Source organism: Balaenoptera acutorostrata, chromosome 2 (genome assembly GCF_949987535.1).
Source record: "Balaenoptera acutorostrata chromosome 2, mBalAcu1.1, whole genome shotgun sequence".
In the NCBI taxonomy this organism is placed as follows: Eukaryota; Metazoa; Chordata; class Mammalia; order Artiodactyla; family Balaenopteridae; genus Balaenoptera; species Balaenoptera acutorostrata.
Genome location: NC_080065.1, coordinates 31,194,536 through 31,210,591, shown reverse-complemented (window position 1 = coordinate 31,210,591; position 16,056 = coordinate 31,194,536). Strand labels below are relative to the sequence as shown.

Genomic DNA, 16,056 nt, shown 5'->3' with positions numbered 1-16,056 from the left:
TGCCACTCACAGTTTTTTCTATGTGAATAACACCCCCTTGAGTTGTGCAACACAGGGCCCTGAGTGTTGAATTTGATAATTTCCCCTTATGTCTTTTACAATACCATTGTTTTTATTCTTTGGTCTGCCGTTTTCACCTGTGGTAAAACCTGAAGGCATGACAGCATAGGTTAGGTGACTCTTCAAGGTCTCTGGGCTTTGCAGTTCTAGAACATTCTATTCACAAATTGCTTGTAAGACACTACCAGTTTCCCATTGGACCCCAAATCATTGCACCAACTGAAGTATAACGTCAAGTACATCAAGATGACTAATACTTTGATGGGAGTTGAGGAGAAGGAGGAGAGGTTGTAGGCAACTATTCTCAGTAGGAAACTAGGAAAAATAAATTGGTACTAAAGACTCTTAAGCTTCTTCCCCCTCCTTCCTTAGCAGAGAGCAGTAGAGGTTCAATGCCAAATGACTCATGCTAAGGTAGCTCAGTCCTTTGTCTCATCCCCACTGGTTGGGACTGGTAAGAAGTAGTATGAAGAGTCTGGTTTAATGGACCTTGAGAAATCCCCCTGCCTTAAATTTCTTCCATTGGCCAGTCCCTAACACTCGAAACGAACTAGAAGACATTATTATTATTATTTTTTGTATCAAGTAATGCTTCCTGTAAAGAATTAAGGATAGGTTTAAAACAAATGTATTAGTGTTAGAAATCAGTGTAAGGTTACCCTTGGGGATGGTATTGACTGGGAAGGGAAACAGGAAGTTTCTTGGCTGCTGGCAATGTTCTGTTTCTGCGTTTAGGTGTGCCCTCTATGAAAGATTTAGGGGACTTTACAATTATAACCTGCATATCTTTCTGTATTTTTATAATGCTTCAAAATACAGTTTATTTAAAACAATTCTTAGAAGAGAGCCTCAGGAAGCATTCACAGATATTTATAACTTAGTTAAAACAAGGAGGTGAGTTTATTTTCAAAGGACAGTTAGCAGTGTGCTGGGATACTGGATACTGGCAGGAGGAAGAGGAGATGACAGAGGTCAAAGGGCAAACTTGTCTGCTTTGAGCTTCTGCCTGGGGCTCATCCCGCTCTGATTCTTCTGGGAACCTGCTCAAGCCCCCAGTGAACTGGATACCTTTTCCCCAAGTCCATTCTCATTCTCCTTCAAAGATATAAGAGGTGAGCAGTTTGTAGAGAAAACTGGAATGAAGAGCGCCTTCTTTGGTCCAGATCCAGAGCTGGCAGTGGAAGAAGGTGGTTCTCTTGGGCAGTTAGCTTCAGGGAAAGCGTGGAGCCAGTCCTCCCTTCCGGTGGAAAGCAAACCAGTGTATCCTCTAACCAGAGCATGACCTGGCTCTGGTTAGATGAGAAGAGACCAGTGACCCATGGCCACTTGGGTACCAGGTGTACAAAGCTCTGTGTTTATATGTTGGGGGAGAGGGGAGGTGCAGAGCTCAGCTGGGAAATCTTCCCGCCTCACTCTCCCTGAACCAGCGATGTCCCGTCATCCCCTATCCTGTCCCTTCCCTTCTCTGCGACAGACACGGGGTCCTGGGGCCAACAGCCCCACTTGCATATGAGCAGATGTTCTGTTTCCCCTCCAGCTGGTGGGTCACCCAGCTCTCCTAAGTCTCCATCCAGCTTCTGAGAAATATTTAGGCTGTACAGGTGATTTCCAGGTACACACTGGCAAAGCTGGCCTCGTGCAGGAACGGAAATGGAAGGAAGCCTTTAAGAAAATGCTTGTTTGGCTTTCAGGCACCCTCATTCATCTTGCCCATAAAATAGTTATTATGTTCTCAACTGGAGCCCCATCTGTTTCTTCTGCACCACCTGGGTCCAAAATTTGAGGCTGGAGAAATACCAATATATCCTTCTTGTTGATGTTATTTATTTTTTCTTCAAGGACTTTAGTATTAGGTTGATGGCAGTTGCACAAATGGCCCCCACACCAGCCATCCCCGAGGAGTCCTTGCCTTCTCTTTTGTTTCCATGGAACAAATGAGCTTCATTAGCAATAGGCCCACCGTCTCTTTGTGTCCCTGGTCTTTGTCTCAGAGTAGAAATATAACCCAGTCTCAGTCCTGCATAAGTCTGTTTCCAGCTAGTTTATTGTAGTCTGGACCTTGTCACTGATTCCTGTCCCAGAGGTTTTTCCTCAAAGAAAGAGGCTGAGGAAAAAAAATGTCATGTCTCCTAAGAAATGCCAGCAAATTTGAAGTCAGATATAACTGCTTCTGGAGTTGGTAGTTAAAATAATACCACCCTGCATTTGTAAAGCAGTTCACATGGCACTTTGATAAGCTTCAGCTCATTTGCTTCTCCTAACAGCCCTATGAGGTGGTAGGCATTATCCACATTTTACAGGTTGGGTGACCCATTCAAGGTCACAGAGCTATTTGTATGACTTTCAGTAAAGTGTTCCTTTTTTTCTGTTCTCCCTGTTATCAAAGATACTTTAAGGTCAGTAATCAAAATAGGAAGCCAATTGTGAGGTTTATGTTTAGATCTGGTTGTATTACTGGTACAGTGCAGCAAACGTTTTGGAAAGACCCCCAAGTTAAAGCCTGTTCAGCAGAGAGCATCTCCCTTCACAGAGCCCCTGTTGCCTCCTGACCCCGGGGGCCGCTCACCCCGTCTTCAGACTCATCTGTGTAGCAGAGCATCCCCAGCTTGCTGACATGTGGTGAGGGACCTTGAACTTTGGGACCCATTCACATTTTTCCTAACCTCAAACTTTCCAGGTTTATTTATTTATTTATTTATTTTTAAAGATTAGTTTTGTTTTTTTTTTTTTTAATACTTTATTTATTTATTTTATTTATTTATTTATGACTGTGTTGGGTCTCAGTTTTCGTGTGAGGGCTTTCTCTAGTTGCGGCAAGTGGGGGCCACTCTTCATCGCGGTGCGGGGGCCGCTCTTCATCGCGGGGCGCGGGCCTTTCACTATCGCGGCCCCTCCCGTTGCGGGGCACAGGCTCCAGACGCGCAGGCTCAGTAGTTGTGGCTCACGGGCCCAGTTGCTCCGTGGCATGTGGGATCTTCCCAGACCAGGGCTCGAACCCGTGTCCCTTGCATTGGCAGGCAGACTCTCAACCACTGCACCACCAGGGAAGCCCTCCAGGTTTATTTTTGCAAACTTAATATTCATTGAACTGCTATATTGACTCCGGAGACCCTAAGACAATGAAAAGACGTAAAATCTGAGATCTGGCAAGAGTCTAATAACAGATAAGACTGTGGGCCACGCCCTTTTCTAGGAGCTTCGCGTGTATTAACTCATTTAATCTTCACAGCATCCCTTGGTTATCCCCATTTTTCAATTGAGAAGGCTTAACCTGAGCAAGTCATTTGTCCCAAATCACAGAGCTAAAAAGTGGAGGAGCTGGGATGTGAAGCCAGGTTAATTCCAGAGTCTGAGCTCTTGGTCACCTCAAGGTGAAGCTGCAAGGAGGGAGTCGAGGGCAAGCCCTCTTTTTCATCAATATAGAATTCAGATCCTGAGAGTTAAGTCCATCCTAGGAGATCATTGGCAAAGCAATTCCTAAACATCTTAACTGGGCACTAGGAAATTTTCCCAAAGAGAAAACAGAGTTGTCGGCTATACCGCTTCTAGACCTGACCTCCAAAAAGAGTTATTCATTGCCCAGCATTCTCCAACTTATGGCTGATTCCCGTATCTGTGAAATGAGAGTGCCCTCTTTAGACTCTTGGAAATTCAGGCTCAGATCAGGAAATTAGTATTATATTTCTTTGTTTCCTTGAGAGCAGAACGGCATTACACACTTCAAGTCAAACTGCTACTCACTTACAGGTAAATGTTCCCAAAAGTTGTCCATGAAATATGGATTATAAGTACCGCTTCCATAACAGGGCAACCGGGAAACACTGGTTCCTAATTTAAGATTCATAGATATCCAGCAATGAGTTATAGGGGTGGAGGGAATCCACAAACCTGAAAAATTGTATGCTACCTTTGGATATGTGTGTATATATACACTTTTTTCATTAGCATCTCAAAGGGATCATTACCCCAAAACATTTAATAACTGTGACTATGAAGACATTTCACTAAATTATTTACATGTAGCTCTTCTGTGAGATCAAATGGCAGACGATGAAAGCACCGGTTTTATGAGTTTCAGGACTCATCATAATCTATATAATTTTCACTTTACTAATTTTCTTTGCCTTGGTAAAGAATTGATTCAAATAAAACCTTTGTATTGCATGTATTTACAGACTGGATTTTTCCATCTGCCACATGGAGACTTTTTCATTGAGCCTGTCAAAAATCATCCGCTGGCTGAGGGAGTATACCACCCACATGTCATGTACAGGAGGCAGAGGCCGGGCGTCCCAGAGATGAAGGAGCCAACCTGCGGATTAAAGGGTACTGTGACTTAATCTCCTCACTGGATGGAGGAGTTTTTCTGTTCTATTATTGTTTTTTTTTACAACGAGACCTGCTCTTCTTCAAATCTGTTATCCCCTCCCCATTCTGTGGCCAGAAAATATGTACCCTTGTACCTTTCACTTCTCTGTACTCAAGTCTCTGTATTCTTAACGGGAAGGGAAGAAGGTATCTCTTACATCCTTGCCACATTAGTTGATGATATTTATATGGTATTCATAATGGTAAATTTTTTTTAAGCTTCTTCTGAATCCCTTGGAGGAAAACAGTTTAAATTACAAACAATGCTTTGCAGTATCAGCAGTGTTATAATACATTAGCATGGAATATTACTAGACAGCTTGTCATATCTGTGTATGGAAAGCAGATTTAAATATTTGATGATGCTGATAGTGATGTGTGAAGAGAAACTGAGAAAATACCAACATGTTACCAAATGATGAATTCAGCCAAGGTTCCTTTGGCTGCGTTTTGTTTCTAGTCCACTACAAGGTATGTTATCTGCCCCCGTGCCTTGGGAATGATCTGAACTGCTCCTCTCTGCCTTGTACTAAAGAGTTTCGGGTAGTTTTCAGAGCTAAACTGACCCAAGTTATTTCCTTGTGACGCCCATATTCTCTTTAATATGTAGGAGATAATAGTAATGCATAAAGGGCCACTGGAAATTGGGACTTTTAAAAAATATGATTTAGTTTCTCCTTTCTTCAGAGGAAAAAAAATAGTGGACTAGGGAGACAGTTAACAAAAGGAATCCATAATATTATTTATGTGTCTTAAGGATTTAGAAACCATGGACCTCAAAGGGAAAATAGATGAGGAAGGAATTAGGGATAGTAGATTCTGATAAGGGTTTCAGAGGACTCAGAACTTGGGCTTTGCCAAGTAGGAGAAAGAAAGGACAAGGGGAGGAGTAATTTCTCTGCAGACATCATCCAGACCCTAAAATAGATGGTAATTTTCCTGGGAGTTTCTTCTGTAATCTTAGCAGAGTATGTAAGCAATAAGAAATTTCTGAGTCTATATTTTCTGTATACAAAAATGGACAGCTGCCTTAAATTCCTTAACTTTAGTAAGCTATTGGAACTCTGACCTAAATTAGATAACTTACTATCTAAATCTCCTTCCAGAAAGCACCAAGGGAAGAGACGCATCATCTGGTCGGTTTGAGTGATTGAGGTACCATTCCAGATAATTTAGTTTCAGTGTGAATTTTTAGGACTCTGTCACCAATCCGATCATCTGGAAGGATTGGAATAATTGGAATAATTGCCCAATTCTTATTAATCTTGGGTGATGGATGACACTTTGTATGTGTGATTTGATAGTTTTTGGATCACTAGGTAATTCATATGGCGGAGGGAGTTACTAGGGCAGTGAGTGAATTTGGCTGGGTAATTGCTACTGTAGGCATGGTTGCTCTGTGAAATGAGTTAGGCTATTCCTCATCCACCCACCTGAACCCATTCTCTCCTTTATAACTCCCCTGTTGAGGTAGAGTTGAGTAATAATGTGTTGAGAATGGTGCGTGTTTAGTCATAAAGGCAGAAGAGATGAATAGGAAAAGAATGAGGTTTACAAATGTCATGCCCCCAATAGGTCACACACAATACCACAGTTATAGTGCTTGCAATACCATTTCATCATTGTGCTTCTAGGCCAATCTTAAGACCTACCACTACTATGAAACCTTCTCTGATTAATCCCACCTTGGAACAATCTTTGCATTGTGAATTTCTCCACACACATCTTCTAAAAGATACTCTCTTATACTTCTTTAAAACCCAGAATGTCAGAAGTGAACAGCTTTGTCAGAAGGACCTTTGAGAGTGCCTAATGTAGCCTCTTTCTCTCACCAAAGAAGCAATTGTGGCTCAGAGGAGGGAGTGAATTATCAAAAGCATCAAGGCAGTTGGTGTTCAGAATATAACCAAGCTCCTAAGTCAAGGTTCTATTATACCTTGGACTTTATACTCTGTCATGTTTATTCTTTAAGTCTTCCTTGAATATAAATCTTGTTTTATCAACTATCTGGAAAGCCCCATTAGAGTAGGAACTCCCTTCCCAAACAGTATGTAACATAGTGTTAGGTGCAAAGTGGAAAATCAGTAAATCATTGAAATGAAATTAAGAGTCACTTGTAGCCACATAGATGAATCTAGAGTGCGCTGGCATCCGGTCCACATAACATAAAAAAAAGAAATGTGCGATTTCTAGATGTTAAGGAAGTGTCAGTTCTTTGTGACGATCTCCCTCCCTGAGACAGTAATTGTGACTCAATACTAAAATGACAGCTAGAGATTGCTGAATAAGCTAATGTGCTTGTGATTATTCTTAAAGTATACTTGACATTTGGAATTTAAAAATCTTGGTACTGAAATGTGCTTGGTCTCCCCGAAACAGGTAATTGCAGTGTTCTTGTACCATGTTACCCTGCAGAGGGGATGAAATTCACCAACACTAGCCATGTCATTAGCCCACGTTAAGGTACACCTCGTGCTTAGGGAAGTCTGCTGCCAGATTGAATTACTGTGATTGTATCAAGAAAGACCACCTTTCCTTGTGTAAAACATTCAGTCTTCGTAATGTTCAAAACAGGAACACCCTTGGTATTGAAAAAAAGATGTACTTTAAAAGTACTCTAGTACTTCAGGAGAGAAAGTGTATCAATTACTTTCCCCTAAAACGTGTCCCTTCACTTATGTTTATTTCCCAAATAGAAAGGTACTCAGGAATTTCATAATAAGTCCCTTTTCAATATGGCCCAATGTAATTAACTCCTTTTTTTTTTCCCCAGAACTTTAATGTGATGCTATTTTGTTATCGATTTGATCAATTTGAACTAAAATTTCATAACCAGTTTTGTTTGCTGTTCTGAACCTTGTATTTGCTGAGCCCTGTCAAAGCTCTTGTTTACTCCAACTTTCTGGAATCCATGTTAAATCATGGGAAAATACAACTTGCCGGAATTAAATCTAGAGCACATTTCAAAACCTCATTTTATTGACATTGACAAGCTCCCTTCTCTTAGGGTTTTTGGTGGCAGTGTATCACACTGGGACTTGAGTGGCTCTTAGATGGAAGTATCCGGGGGAAGTATGGTTTTTGGAACCTGGGGAAGGGGAGTCAGATAGGTCAGATGACAACAGTTGCAGGGTCATCTACCGCAGAAAGGGGTCCAGGTAGGTAAAATCGGGGTTTGGGATTTCATGCATCAGGACACTACGCTAGAAACACAGGGTCTGTTTCCTGGCATGCGTTTTTTTCTTTCTTTCTTTTTTTAACATCTTTATTGGGGTATAATTGCTTTATAATGGTGTGTTAGTTTCTGCTTTATAACAAAGTGAATCAGCTATACATACACATATATCCCCATATCCCCTCCCTCTTGCATCTCCCTCCCACCCTCCCTATGCCACCCCTCTAGGTGGTCACAAAGCGCTGAGCTGATCTCCCTGTGCTATGCGGCTGCTTCCCACTAGCTATCTATTTTACATTTGGTAGTGTATATATGTCCATGCCACTCTCTCACTTCGTCCCAGCTTCCCCTTCCCCTTCCCCGTGTCCTCAAGTCCATTCTCTACGTCTGCGTCTTTATTCCTGTCCTGACCCTAGGTTTGGCGTGCGTTTTTGTGTTCAAAATTTATTCATTCATTCAACAAGTATCTGTTGGGTATCTTCTTTATGTCTGGTGCTCTCCTAGGTTCTATGGGTACAGTTGTGAATAGGATATAAATCTTGGTCTGAAGAGCTGACAGCCTGGATATAGGATGTGGGTAAGTAGGGATCTGGTCCAGATTTTATCTTTAAAATATGTGATAAGACCATGAAAGGAAATGAAATTTTAATATATGTATTGGGCTTTTTGTTACACCACATTGTGTTTGTGCCAGGACATGTAGCTGTAATTCATTCATTTTCTCCATTGTACATAGTCCATTATATGACTCTTCCACTTGGACTAGTCTCCTGTGAGTGGATCTGAACCGCTTCCAGTTTGGGGCTATTATACATTATGCTGCACAGACCATCTTGTACATGTTTTTTTTTTTTTTTTTTTTTTTAATTTATTTATTTTATGGCTGTGTTGGGTCTTCATTTCTGTGCGAGGGCTTTCTCTAGTTGTGGCAAGCGGGGGCCACTCTTCATCACGGTGCGCGGGCCTCTCACTATCGAGACCTCTCTTGTTGCAGAGCACGGGCTCCAGATGCGCAGGTTCAGTAATTGTGGCTCACGGGCCCAGTTGCTCCGCGGCATGTGGGATCTTCCCAGACCAGGGCTCGAACCCGTGTCCCCTACATTGGCAGGCAGAGTCTCAACCACTGCGCCACCAGGGAAGCCCCGTACATGTTTTTTAGAACACAGATTCATAGGGTTTTCCAGGGCATATACCTAGTAGTGGAATGAAATCAATATCTCATAGGATATATACATCTATGACCTTACCAGATGATGCAAAATTGCTTTCCAAAGTTGTTCAAGAGCAGTGAATCTAATAGTTCCTATTGTTCCATATTCTAATACTTGATATTCTCACTTATAAATTTTGCCAGTCTGGTGAATATGAAGTGGTATCTCTTTATGCTCAGTGTTGAAGTTACACATATTCCATGGTGGAGTTGGGTCCCAAATCTATGGCTTGTGGCTATAGATTCTCCATGAATAGTTCTCTACCCTGTACCCAGAGTAGAAGCCCTGAGAGCCAAGTTTAGGTTTGCTTACTTGGTTCTTTGTTTTCTGGTTCACATTTTCACTTAGTGGATCCTAATCTGACTTTTCACCTGTGTGAGTCCTAAAATTGCCTCTTTTCTCCAGAGCAGAAGTAGGGAGCAGCAGTTGCCCCAGATCAGCAGTGAGCTCCATGCATCCATTGGGGTTAGCCAGAGAAGCAGAACCAGCAGGAAGTAGATATTAAGAGGATTATTGCAAGAAATTGGTTTACATGATAGTGGAGGCTGGCTAGGCACATCCAAAATCAGTGGGCAGGCTGTGAGGAAGGGCAGGCTGCAGCTTTCAGGCACAGGCTGAAGCAGCTGTCCATGGGCAGAATTTCTTCATCTATGAAGTCTCAGCTCTGCTTTTAAGGTCTTTTAACTGATTAAACCAGGACTACTAGATTATCAAGAATAATCTTAAAGTCAACCAATTATGGACTTCCATTACAGCTACAAAATGCCTTCACAGCAGCACCCAGATTAATGTTTGGTTGAATAACTGGGACTGTAGCCTAGCCGACTTGACACATGAAAAAGATCATCACACTGCATCTTTTACTTTTCTCTCTGAGTTTCTCCGATTTCTTTTTATTTTTCTTTTTTTGATTTTTGACCTCTAAGGGCTTACTCCCTTTCTTAATGCTGTAAGCTTTGTTAGGGGCTTAATACTGGGAGAGTTTTTCAGGATATCTAGTCTACCATATTGAAGTCCTGGGTGGATTTCTCACCTAAGTCATTTGGAAATCTTTGAGTTGCTTTTTAAGTGGCCTGCACAAATATTAAGTATTATAATAACATTAACAATCACTCATTAGAATTAGCATATCAGATCACTAATCTGATATCGTGTTGGGAAGGTGTTGTTTATAGTTTTGTTCCGATTTAATGGAAATTGAGTGAGTTGAAGATCTAAGCAATCACCATACTCCGTGCTGAGTCTAAAATGCACTGTTAGTTTTCCTTGGCTAACAGCAAACTTTCTTGGTACAACCTGCCTGAGACTTGTCTTGAATTTCTTGATTACCTGATTTCCTTATGATTATAGCTGCTCTACAGTGATCCATGCTATTCCTTGCTATGAGGTAGTTAATATTTTAATTGTTGTTCTGTACTTTTAATTTTTTCTTTTAGTGAAGTGTCATGTTATTTTTTAAATTAATTTATTTATTTTTGGCTGTGTTGGGTCTTCATTTCTGTGTGAGAGCCTTCTCTAGTTGCGGCGAGCGGGGGCCACTCTTTATTGCGGTGCGCGGGCCTCTCACTATCGCGGCCTCTCTTGTTGCGGAACACAGGCTCCAGACGTGCAGGCTCAGTAGTTGTGGCTCACGGGCCTAGTTGCTCCGCGGCATGTGGGATCTTCCCAGACCAGGGCTCGAACCCGTGTCCCCTGCATTGGCAGGCAGATTCTCAACCACTGCGCCACCAGGGAAGCCCCTGTGTCATGTTATTTTTGATTACCTGCTTTCAAGACTGGTAGGAGGATTGGCAAAGTACTTTAAGCTTTTACTAGTGAGAGGAATGAGAAAACTGTTGGAGAGAACCTGGGGAAATACTTCATGTGTGAGTGTATGGGAAGATAAAATGGTAACCCAGTGAGTTTTGTTTGCTTAGTAAAATCCAAGACCAAGACTACGGGAACTCAGAGCGCCGACATCTCAGCACAGTTGCTTTGTGGCAATGAGATACTCATTTATCCAGTCCAAAGCCTTTATTCATTAGCCACACCTCACCACAGTAATTCCTTTCTCTGCATTTTCCCAGCACTTGACAACTTTTGACTCATTTCAGGTACATACATTCCCGCTCCCCAAACAGAAAACAGCTTCCCTAGGAAACATGACATCTGCTCATTTCACCTCCTGCAGTGCTCTGCGCTGAGCATGTGCTCTCAGAGTGGCTGGTACTGCACCAAAGTTTGGGTAGAATCTGGAAAGGCCGACAACACTGGGGAGTGCCTGCTAGGCTGGGAAGGGGCTTTGGATCAGTATGAGCAAAGGATCAGTTTCAACTAAAAGATGATTCTCTTATAGGGCAGAATGTTTTAAGTTTGAGGAAATGTTATGTGAGTTGTTAGCTATTAAACTCTACTTCACTTCCCACAACTCGGTAGGGAAACACATGAGGTATCTTGATGAGGAGTGGCCCCTGGCTTTGCCCTTGGTTATCCTTGTGCTTCCATGTGCCTTGGGTGGGGACGGGAGGAGGTTTATCCTGTTCTGACCAACCTCTGGCTTCCTCCTGCTGCCTGCAGAGACTGAGACAGTGGTCTCATCGCTCCATCCCACTCTGGTCTTCTCACCACTGGAGCCACCAGTGGTCCTTACTGGACAGTAATACTGTCCCTAAAAAATGGATGACTCAATCTCTAGCTTCAAAGCTCTGTGTGGCAAACAAACTCCTGGGTTTTCTTCTTTTATTCGTGTCTTCAGTCAACCCACATTATCAAGTCTTGTCATTTCTGCCACCTAAATAGTTTTCTAAGTATGTCTGCCTTCAACATCATAACCTGTCACTTGAATTACTGCAAAGTCTCCCTGCCCTTGATCTCGCCCATTATAAGTCGGAGAAATATTTCTAATTCATAAATCAGCTCACCTTTCTCCCATGCTGAAAGCTTTCCAGTGTACCCTCAGAATAAAGACCCAGCTGTTTAGTAAGTTTTAGGATCTCCTTCTCTGTGTGACTTTTGCCTTTTTCTCCAGTTTCATCTCTTATCACTCCAAATATAGCCTTGCCATCCTGAACTAGTGTTTATTCCTCAAAGAAGCTGCCTCCAACCCTTGCCCTTATGTTCCTTCTTCTGAAACATTTTCTCCCCAATGCTTTACTGACTCACTTCTGTTTTTCACTAGGACTCACACATGACTTCCTTTAGAAAATCTTCTAGACTACCCCTCCGTCTGCATTAGGTGCCTCTCCTGTGACTATTATCACCGGCTACTTACCCTGACACAGGCTTTATCATATAATGAACATCTGTCTGTGTCGTTCGCTAGGCAATAAGATCAACAAGGATAAGAATCACATCTGCTCATTCACAGGTGTGTCCCCAAGATCTGGCAGAGTCTCTGGCCAGGGTAGGAACTTAAAAATGTTGAACTTCTAAGTATTGAACTTATTGACCATCTGTGCTGCATTTGGCAGCTTATTGGATACTTACATTTTACCTCAGTGGAGCCAGTTTAAGCCCTGAGAATATCCATGCCTTCCTGAAGGAATTTAGTGGATACTCTGATACCTCGCGGTTGAACAGGAATATGTAAGACAAAGATGTGGCCTGAGGATGTAGCTGAAGACAACTACTTTGAATTCTTGTTTTGGAAAAAAGAAGAAGAAGAATGGGTGGATGGATGGATGGATAAATAAGAAAAAACAAGTGACATTTATCTACTCAACAAGCTCCTACCTTGTGCCAGACACTGTTCTAGAACTGGGGATGCGATGGTGAACATAATATCAGTCCAGGCAGGAATGTAGAGATGGGGACCTGAGAGACCCATCAGCTAGGGAGGAACAGGTGTGATCTCTTGGTAGAGTAAAGAAGAGCAGATGCCTTGGAAGATGAGTGCGTCAGAGAGAACCAGGTCATTCATCTGCAGCCACGCTAGCACTCCAACTGCTGGTCTCCAAACCTAGGGCACACATGGTTTTCAGCTTCCTGTGGAGAGTGGGAAGACAAGTTCTCAGCTGGTCCACTAGGCAAATTGCTGGCATCCTTTCAGTCTCATTTCAAAGGCTACCTCCTTGTGAGGTTCCCCCCACCCCCATGTAGGACTGATATGCCCCTTTCCTGAGCTCACTCTGCATCTTGATGTGGCCCCTGGTTGCCTTCTACCTTCCTTCCTGCCACTGTCCCCCTCCTTCTCTGCCTCTTAGGCATTCCTGGATGTTGGCTCATCCCAGGGCCTTTGCACGTATTGTTCCCTCAGCCTGGAATACACCTCCCCAAGATTTTTTCATGACTCATTCTCTCATGCTCTTCAGGTCTCTGCTCAAAATCACCCAATCAAAGAAGCCTTCCTTCACCGCTAAGTTAGATAGCTTTCTCTGTGTCACTTTGTAAACCATTTCTCCTGCTTTAGTTATTTTCATAGCACTTGTCATCCTCTGATGTTATTTTATCTCTTTATTCATTTATTGGTTTATTATCCATCTCTCCCCAGCAAGAATGTAAGCTCCACCAGAGCAAACCCTTTCTCACTTTTGAACTCTACTGTATCCCCGCTGCCTTGGACAGAGCCTTTCATAGTAAGCACCTGGTAAATGTTGAATGAATGAGTAAATAAACAAATGAATCATAGCTTCATTCATGATTGTTCTGTTGAACTTGTATTCTGTTTTCACCACGAGACTCATCTTTGCAGCCCAAGTGTCAGGGACACTTGAATCCTAAGGCCAGTGTCTGATGCATAATATTCGTTTGTTTGATAAACGTTTGTCCATTGAATGAGTGCATGATGTGTATTTGCAGTGGGGTCCTGCAGGCGTGAGCAGGACACCCATCTTACCTGGGCTAGTGTGTCTCAGCACTCCAGGAGTGCTCTGAGTCACTGAGGCAAGGCAAATGTGTTCTTTTGGAAGCGATTAATGTTAACTGTGTGTTCGTCCCACAGCTTGATTACTGCCAGTGTTTGGGAAAACAAACATTCCTACCCCCGCACAGTCCCATTTCTGTGCAGCAGCTGGAAGTCTCATTAAATAACCACAAACTTGTTTCTTTATGGGGAAGGACGTTTACTTGTTAGATTTGAAATTAAATATTTGAGGAAATTATCTATACACTTTATATTCTAAATCCTCTCCTCCAAAGGCCCAAGAAGTGGATCCCCAGGCTGTTTCCTGGGCCAAGAAGCCAAAGATTAGAAGGTTCCAGTTTAATTTCCATTGGTTTGTGTGTCATTGATTGGCCTTCCTTCCTTCAGAAAATTTTAATTTGGTGCTGCCTAGGGACCAAATACTAAGGGACAAAGCTCTGAACATTCCAAGTTGGGTCCTGCCCTCACGAATTTATAATCTAGTAGGAGGAGAATTTAAAAATTCTAAAATTAGTGTGCATGAGCATTGTGGCTATAAGAGTGTCTACAGGAGGAACTTGATTGATCAGGAGGCTTAGAGAAGACCTCCCTGAGAGAAGCCATAGACTGCGTATAGGTTCTTAGGGAGCTGTTTTCCCTGAGATCACTTCTATAGAGTATCCAGCATTTGAGGAATGGTGTCTGTTATCGATTGATTGTGTCCCCCCAAACTCGTATGTTGAAGTTCTAACTCTTGGTACCTCAGAATGTGACTGTATTTGGAGACAGGATCTTTAAAGAGGTAATTAAATTCAAACAAGGTCATTAAGGTGGGCCCTAATCCAGTATAAGGAAAAACAAGAGGAAATTTGGACATAGACAGACACAGAGGGAAGACCATGTGAAGACACAGGGAGAAGACAGCCAGCTACAAGCCAAAGAGAGAGGCCTTAGGAGAAACCAACCCTGATAATACCTTGATCTTGGATTCCAAGCCTCCAGAATTGTGAAGAGATAACTTTCTGTTGTTTTAGCTACTCAGCCTGTTGGTACTTTTTTGCTATGGTGGCCCTAGCAGGTTAATACAGTGTCTGTTTGTTAGGCTACCTGCACAGGGATCCTCTAGTTCTTTCGGGCTGCTTTGAGCAGTTAGTTAGCTGTCTGAGCAACAGAAGATTGTACACACAACAGTAAAGTTCAGTCGGGGCTAGCTTCACGGTGACCAGTGTAGTCTCACAGGGCCATATTCAGAAGAAGTCTGCCATCTTGAAATTCTTAATGGTTTTATCTTCGAATTGGTACCTCGTAAGTGAAGTCTGATAGGATGATGGAGCAAGTGCTGTGGGCCTGGAGCCTCTGCTCTTACAGGTGACTCTTGCTACCTCCCTGTCCTCCTAGGATGGGTTCTTGGCCACTTTCTTGCCCCTCTGTACCCAGTCCCTCCTGGCCTCCCGCTTTGCACCCTGACACCACTTGCACTGCGGCCCTGCCAAGGCGGTGACTAGGTGGCGCCTGGGCGAGGGCGGAGGCCTGTGTGCCCTGTGCCCCCCAGCGGGAGCCTGGGCACGCACCCGGAGGTTCAGGTTGGAGCGTGCACCCCGCGGTGTCTTGAGGTGAGGCGACAGCAGTCCTCCCCATCCCAGGCTGGCATGCAGCAGGTGGCTAGGAAGGAGACTGCTCATCCCCCTCGCGTTCAGGTACTGAACACATCCCCGGGTGGTGTTGGCAGTTCCTTGGCGGTCGCCCATCTGCTGTGGGTTCGGGTGGTAGGCCGTGGGAAGGAAAGACTGAGGTCCCTGCCCCTGGCCAGGGCCCTGTGTTTTCATTTTGCGATGCACTCTGCAAATCATGTGGCTGGCCCTGGGTTTAAAATTGCTTTGCTTGCCAAAGATTAAAGTGCATCTGACACATATTTTTCCCCCCACTTTATTTTTTATTGAGATACAACTGACATATAACATTTAGTTTCAGGTGTACAACATAATGATCTGACGTTTGTATATACTGCAAAATGATCGCCCCTAGAAAAATGGTACAGAGGAACCTATCTGCAAAGCAGAAATAAAGTGAATCTGACACATATTAATGGAGATTACTTATAATTAGCCAGAGGTAGAAAGCAATCATTATGCGTCATTATTTTTAGTTTTGCTCACATACAGGCAAACGAGTTTTACATGTTTCTCCTTTCACAGTAGAACTGGGAGAGGAATGGCCTGGAAATTGGGAGAACCATGTTCTGTGCCACCTCTGTCGTTCTGTAACTTAGATAAGTTACAGGAACCCCAGCTTCCATTCGCTTATCAGTAAGATGAAGGGGTTGTAGAAGATCTTAGCAGATTCTTTTACTCTCATATGTTATGAGTATATTGCTGTTTCTATCCTGCAGTATCTAGAAACAAAGCATCGTTGACATTCTTCAT

At 43.0% G+C, this 16,056-nt stretch overlaps 1 protein-coding gene across 4 annotated transcripts in view; it reads left to right on the top strand.

Annotated features, from left to right (window-relative positions):
* The window catches only part of ADAMTS12 (ADAM metallopeptidase with thrombospondin type 1 motif 12), a 394,047-nt gene that overhangs the window by 149,661 nt on the left and 228,330 nt on the right, over positions 1-16,056 (top strand). For all 4 annotated transcript variants that reach the window (XM_057540921.1, XM_057540922.1, XM_007192239.2 and 1 more), the window contains exon 3: positions 4,236-4,386. In XM_057540921.1, coding sequence (XP_057396904.1) covers positions 4,236-4,386 — 151 coding nt within the window. The remainder of the gene's footprint in view (positions 1-4,235; positions 4,387-16,056) is intronic.